Source organism: Hakea prostrata, chromosome 7 (assembly GCF_041222555.1).
Source record: "Hakea prostrata isolate BN-2017 chromosome 7, UWA_Hpros_2, whole genome shotgun sequence".
In the NCBI taxonomy this organism is placed as follows: Eukaryota; Viridiplantae; Streptophyta; class Magnoliopsida; order Proteales; family Proteaceae; genus Hakea; species Hakea prostrata.
In genome coordinates, this window is record NC_142606.1 from 20,247,644 (window position 1) to 20,254,570 (window position 6,927).

Consider the following 6,927-nt stretch of genomic DNA (forward strand, 5'->3'; position numbering starts at 1 on the left):
CACCCGCGATTTGTTTTGAGATCCTCCAACACCTGATTGCGCTTTCGGAGGAACACATCAACCTCATCCACTTTAGATCGACCATCCTCCCAACACGGAGGGGGGGTCTCTCCTCACACCTGGGGAGTCATTTTTGTGGCTGATGAAACGTCTATTGAACCAATATTCGCCCACGGTAACCAATTAATCCAGTCCTTCGGTTGCGCGCAAAACATCGTGGTAATTTCAGGCTGCGTTTACCACCTCTGTTTCCATCCTTTGGGATGGTGCCTTCTGAACTTGAGGTTGGTACCCGCTAATTTAAAGCTCCATCCAAAAATTACTAAGGAAGACACGATCTCGATCGAGACGTGGTTCGGAACCCTCAGCGGATAACCTCCTTCTGCGAGATAGCCACATCCTTGGCGGAATAGGGTGTGAAAGCGATGAAATCCGTACTTATCCTCAACTACAACAGCACGGTATCTCCACTCTTAGTCTGGTAACCCACCAATAAAATCCATGCTAATGTCTTCCCAAATGCGATCTGGAATTGGTGTGGTTGAAGGAGTCCGGCTTTCTGCTTGATATTTCTCCACAGCATCACAACTAGCCACAAATTCGAGGACCCCTTCATTCCTACCCGGTATACCCCCTGCTAATCCTCGTAAGTCCTCAAAACCCGAATGCCCACCGAATGGGGTAGAATGATACTCGAAAGTAATTTGGGAATTAATGGTGACCCATCGGGGATGACTAACCGATTCTTATAGAGTAAGGTCCCTTTTGAGGTGGTAGCTTAGTCTTCCCTTCACCTTCGTCTTTCGTCCGCTGTACCCTTATCTAGTCCCTCACTTTCTCCGTTCTTGTTGTCTCGAATAGCTCTTATCATCCTCGACCTTCCGCATCCCTTTGTTTTCCTCCCGTCATATCTCATCAATCCCAAGTTTCAGACCCACTTTTGTTGTCTCCCTCCTGTTCCGCTTTTCGACTTTTCGATCCTTCGTACTTTGAAATGTCTCCCCATCAAGTAATGACGCCATTTTTGATGCAAGTACTATTCCATTAGTTCTTTCTCATAGACGACTTGGTTTGTCGGACAACACTTGCTCCGTGCTGGGATGGCCCTCTTGCATCAACCCACCCCCCAAAACCAGCATCGGTCTCTACCACTCTTTCGTGATCCGTCCCTCTGGACGGTTGTCTGGCTTCTTGGGCTTCGCCGCCGTTGCCTCTTCCCCCTTGCATCTTTCTTCTAAGTTTGTGAGTGGGCGGCAATTTTACCATAATTTCGGACTCTCTATACCCGTTAATCCTAAAACCCTCCAGGCTTTAAGATTCGTTGGGCCCTCCACCTGCCTTAATCTTCCTGGTCCCTGCTCCGTCTTTGATATGATTGTCCTAATACTCCAGTGTCACCCCAACTGCATTTTTTCGGTTGACTCGGTGTCTTTTGAGTATAAGGTGGTTCCTGGCCACTGTTCCTCCATGGTCTTCTTACACCAAAATATCGTCAAAGAACACCAAAATAAATTTTCCAAGTGTTCTCGAAATACCTCATGCATTAGTGTTGTGTCTGGCATTCCCCAACCATCACCGACTCTTGCCCTTTGTGTCGCCTCTTTTCTTCATCACCTTCCTCTTCTTTTGTGGTATCCTCTTTCAAATCAGCTTGGTCCTTGGCTCCCCTAGCTCATCCAACGTTCTCATTCTGGACTTTCCTTTTTTCCCTTCCCCCCCTCCCCTCCTTCTTTCAACCAACGATCTTTGTGGACTCACACTGTCGTCCATCCTCTGTTAACATTTCTTACCAATCTTTCACCTCTTCTTTTGTGTTCTGTCTTTTGGTTACTCCTCTCCTCCTTCTTCTTCTTCCTTCTTCCTTCTTTTCCTTTCGTCTTTTGTCCTCTTTTACTCTCTTTCCTCTATATCTCTCCCTCGTTTCCTTCCTCCCACCCTTACCCTTCCCTCTTCTTTTTTCTTCCACGTTTCCCCTTTTTTCCTCTCCCCCCTCGCTCTTTCTCCCCTTCTCTACTTCCCTTTCTCCCTTCTCGCCGTTATTCATCTCCCTTGGTTTTTCCCCTCCCCCTGCTTCGTCTCCTCCCCTACCTTTGCTTCTCCCTCCCCAGCACCTTTTTGTTTTCGTTTCCATCCCCCTCCCCCTCTTCCTGTCGTTGCTCCCTCATCGGTGTCTTCATAGCCTTTTTTGTCCCGTTGTTTCTTTGTGGTGTCTCCCCCCGGGTTCTTCCTCTCCCCGCTCCTATCTCATCTTGATCCTCCTTCCCTCTCCTTCCTTCTCTCTTCCCCTTTTCTTCGGCATCTCCTTTGGGTTGGCCTCCCACTCCCCTTTGTCCTTTTATCTTTGTTTCTTCCGTCCCTCTCCTCCCTCCCTTTTCTCGTTTCCTTCCTTTTTTTTCCCCCTTTCTTTGGTTCTTCGTTCCCACCTTTGTTCCTTTAATATTGGTTTGTGCTGTTATACCTGTTATTTTCTTTTGCTCCAGGTTTCTTATTTTCCCCACTCCATTTTTGTCCTCCCCTTGGCCGTCCTTTTTGCCCTTGTGCCCTTCCTTCCCCTTACTTCTTCTTTACCCCCCCCCTTCCCATTCTCCTCTCCCTCCCTCCTCTTTTCTCCCCTTCTCATATCTCCTTCCCTTTCTTTTTTCTCTTCTTGAGTCTTCTTCTTTTTTCTATCTTTTCTTTCAAGTTTCTCCATTGACTCTCTCTTCTCGGAAGCGTATCCATCCTAGTGCTTGCACCTTCAAAACAAAGGGTTGCGGTTCGAGTTTCTCTTCATCGCTGAGTTTGTACGGATCAAAGTACCTTTCAGCTCGTGCGATCCATCCCATCGGATCTTCCCCCGTGAAAATTGGCATCTCAAGATGTCTAGGAAGGAAGTCTCTCGGTTTCTCGGTTCGATTGTACGCTTGCTTGTGTCTGGAACTCCATCGGTTCTAGTCACCTCCGGCATTAAGGTATGCATCTCTGCTGATTTTCCTTGCGATAACATGAACCTTAATTCATCTCTAAACTCGTCATTGGCCTTTTCTCCTTTCTCTATGTTTTGTGCTAGGAGTCCCACTTGACCTTGAATCTCTTTCACGATACTTTCCAATTCCTCTACCCTCTGCTCCATTCGACTCTTGACCATTCCCCTAGAATCGATGGCTCCGATGCCAATTTGTTAGGTACACGAATGAGGTTACTTAACAAGGTGGAATAACTCAAGAAGAAAAACGAGACTTTGAATAAAAGTTGAATAAGAAACAATATAATCTACCAGCGGTAGGTGATTCCTACGGCTACCCAAGAGCAATGGCTCTCACATAAACTTCTCTCTATATCCTTTCTACTCATCCTCCCCCCTATTTATAGCAATTACATTCCTATCGAATTAATTAACAAAATCAGCCTACTTCGAGTAGGACTCTTCAAAAGAAACCTAACTGTAATGTAACTCTAACCTAGATGTATTATGACTCTTGACTCTCTAAATCTAATTCTAATAACCTTAACGCAGAAGGACTCTTCATGCTTCAAATTTGCCGGTGCTTGAATGCACTGGACTCTGCTGAACGCGGACTCTCTTCACTCTTCAAGCGTCAATCGTTTCCTTGGGAGTGCTTTCCTTGTCGAATATAGACTCTTGATAGGGGGGGGGGTTGGGGGCCCCCCCCTTATTTTATATTTTTTGGGTGTGGGGGGGTTGTTGTTGGGGGGGGGGGGGGGGGGGGGGCGGGGGAGAGTTCAAGTTTATAGTAATGGAACAAAGCATCAGAAGAAAAGGAGAGGAGAGGGGTAAGAAGTACGAGAAGAGGAAGTTCGATAATGTCGCTGGGAGAGAATGGATTTATGTTCCCTAGATTTACTTGCTTGCTTATAGTATGAGTAATACATAAATAATCCCCACACTTACGAAAGCTAGCTTAGCAAGGAGAAGGATAACATACAACACAAGTTAGTATCAAACTAACACTAAATAACCTATTACATAAACTCTAGCATTCCCCATTGAGCTTGAGAATAAATGTCATGCATATCATATATGTCATGGCATCTACGAGAGCAAGGAATTCGACATGCGGAAAAAATCAACACAAGACTAACGAAGAAGATACCTTGACAACAACAACACACACTCAACTTGCTCAACCAGGTACTGAACCGGTGAGAATTGATCCCGTTGGTGAATATATCTGCCAATTGGTTGCTTATCTTCAGAAAAGAAATACAGATATGACCAGCATCAAAGTTATCTTTATTAAAGAAATGCCAATCCACCTCAATGTGCTTTATCCAATTATGTTGAACAGGAGTATGAACTACACTAAAACCAGAAAGACTCGTCAATATCAAATCGCAACTCTTGGACCAACCTTTTCTACCATAGAAATTCACGTGCTTCACAAGACATGACTCAAGCATCTGCCAATGCGCTTGACATAGACATAACAGGTTTTTTTAGCTTCTCCACTTACCAAGGTTACCGCCCTATGTGCAACATCTTGACGCAAATATTCTGTCAAAAACAGATCTTACCCATTCAACATTAATGTAGCCTTCCATCCTCAAATGATTGAGCCTGGCGACAGAAGCCCTTCACCTAAAAGAATTTTGTTATGGTTCTGACTGGCAGGTAAACTTGAACGGTAGACATGCGATACTAATTGATTAGTAACAATTAGGTTTCCCTTGTTGCTAACCCAGGGAGCTGTCCACGCACAGCATAATTAAGACGGTGACAGTGTGCGGGCTGTAATCCATGTTCCTTAGATACTGTCAAGTTCCAAAACAATGGGGGGCGGGGGCAAATACCTCCTTTCCGATACTCAGTGATCGCCTTTATAAACCAAATAACTATACTAAGTGAGCAAATGAGAAACGAAATCAATAATTTAAATTCTACACGCGAAATATCTAGTAGTTCCATAGTTCAACTGTCACTCACAACGATCTTACGACACTGTGATCATGGAAGAACTCCACTTCACTTTTAGTGTCACTATAAAATACATAATCACCGGCAAAATGCTAAAGTTCAAACTTTGGCAAAAATTATTGAGTACCGTACAGCACAAGTAAACTCCTGAGTCATGACTCCCCGAATGAGAATTTATTTTATAACCGATTGATTCAAATTGACAGAACAAGAGGAATGAAAAAAGAAAATAGAATAGCAGAGAGTTTAAAAACTCACAGATTCCAAATACGAAACAGCAGCGTTCCTTGCTTCCGGAGATGAACTCCAATCTAGGGCTGCATGTATAGCTCGAGCAACGTTGCTCGCTGTGCTGTTGTCTTCCATCTCTCATAAGTCTTTAACAATGCTTTATGATGAGTAAATTGAGATTCTTTCGTCCTGCAGCTCGTACTCTTAATTCGTCTCTACGCAGTATGTTCGTTCTTGGTTCTCAGTTACCACAATCAACCAGCGGAAACGAATGGAATAAATTTTTTATTTTTTAAAATAAATTATCATACACGAAACACGAAAGCGGTCCTCGGGCGCTTCTTTTCTTCACCCTTCTCGTTTCCTCCTCTCTTTGTCTTTGTTATAATTTAGGGTGGCACCCAAAATTGAGGTTTAAACTTTTAAAGCATTGATACCTGCTTCATCTTTAAAAACACAGCTACTTCAAATTAGATTTTGATTAGACATATTAGTCTAAATAATTACTTAAAATCATTAAATCACTTTTATTTTTTCTTTTTATTTTGGTAACAATATTTTTAGAATTGAATAAAGTAAAGAATGATTTAATATTTTTCAATGACAAATTGGACTAATGTATCCAATAAAAATCTAATTTTAGAGTGTTTGTATATTTCAAGTATAAAGTTGGGTGTCATACTTTAAGACCTCCCTTTTAAAGTACCGATGCAATTTGCTCTTTGATTTATTATTATTTTTTTTTTCTCATTGTCTCACTCGCAAACATTCCACCACTGGCTCCAGAAGTCCCAAGTCTGGTCTCTAACCTCAAAGGTGAAACTTATTCTATATTTTATCAGGAATCTTATTTTTAATCATTTGGTTTGTGTACGGTTTAGGTTTAGCTCATATCCAAGTCTAGTTATTTGGTTCAACCAGCCACGTAGAATAGCCATGTACTCCTTAGTATTCACATAACCCAACCCATGCATAAGTTGGGACATTGAAGGTCTTAGATCAATAGATGGAACTAGAAGTAACCCTCCGATGCCAAAGCTAGACCCTAAATAACTATCTATAAATCCTTCATTTAAGAAACTCATTCAATAAAATAGCTATTACAAGCAACAACATCTACGTGGCAAAGATTCACAAACCAAGGATTGGACATGTGCCAAACTTTCAATAGCATCACCAGAAGGGCAAACCTAGTCAAAAATTTTGCCAAAGAGTTGGAGCCTCCCTTAAAAAAAATTAAAACACAAGTGATTCAAAATCATTTCTTGACATAACAAATGTCCAAGAAAATTGGCTCAGATGCAAACTCATAGCAAATTGAGGAATTTAATGTGTTTAGTAACCTCATGGGTATCAAATTCAACAAAAAGGAGTTGAGCCCTTATTCATTTAGCATAGAGAATACCTGCACATACCGCATTAGCTTCAACCCCAGTAATTGAATAATAGCAAGACCCTCGTGAATAAGCATTGATGGGAGCTACATAATTGTTTGTTATGATAGTGTCAATATCTCATTTTGAGTTTGGACGCCAAGAAGCATCAACACTAACCTTAAAGCTAATTTTGAGGATGAAGTACAAATGGTACAAAATTTCGGCGAAATTTGCCAATTTGCCTATTGGCAAACCTGGCTAACCGGCAATTTTCGCCGGTATTTTGCCAAACCTCAATATATGTTATTGACGACATCCATGATATAATAAACATCAAGGATTATCTTTTTCTTTTGTATGTTCATCAGTAGTCCGAATCCACATTCAATTCTTCTCGTTGGGTAG

General features: G+C 42.2%; 1 protein-coding gene across 1 annotated transcript in view; it reads right to left on the reverse strand.

The window, feature by feature from the left end:
- Positions 1 to 5,533, reverse strand: part of LOC149010424 (ARM repeat superfamily protein) — a 41,247-nt gene extending 35,714 nt beyond the window's left edge. The window contains exon 1 of the mRNA XM_089163751.1: positions 5,174 to 5,533. Coding sequence (XP_089019877.1) covers positions 5,174 to 5,281 — 108 coding nt within the window. The 5' untranslated portion in view covers positions 5,282 to 5,533. The remainder of the gene's footprint in view (positions 1 to 5,173) is intronic.
- Between the last annotated feature and the right edge of the window lie 1,394 nt (positions 5,534 to 6,927).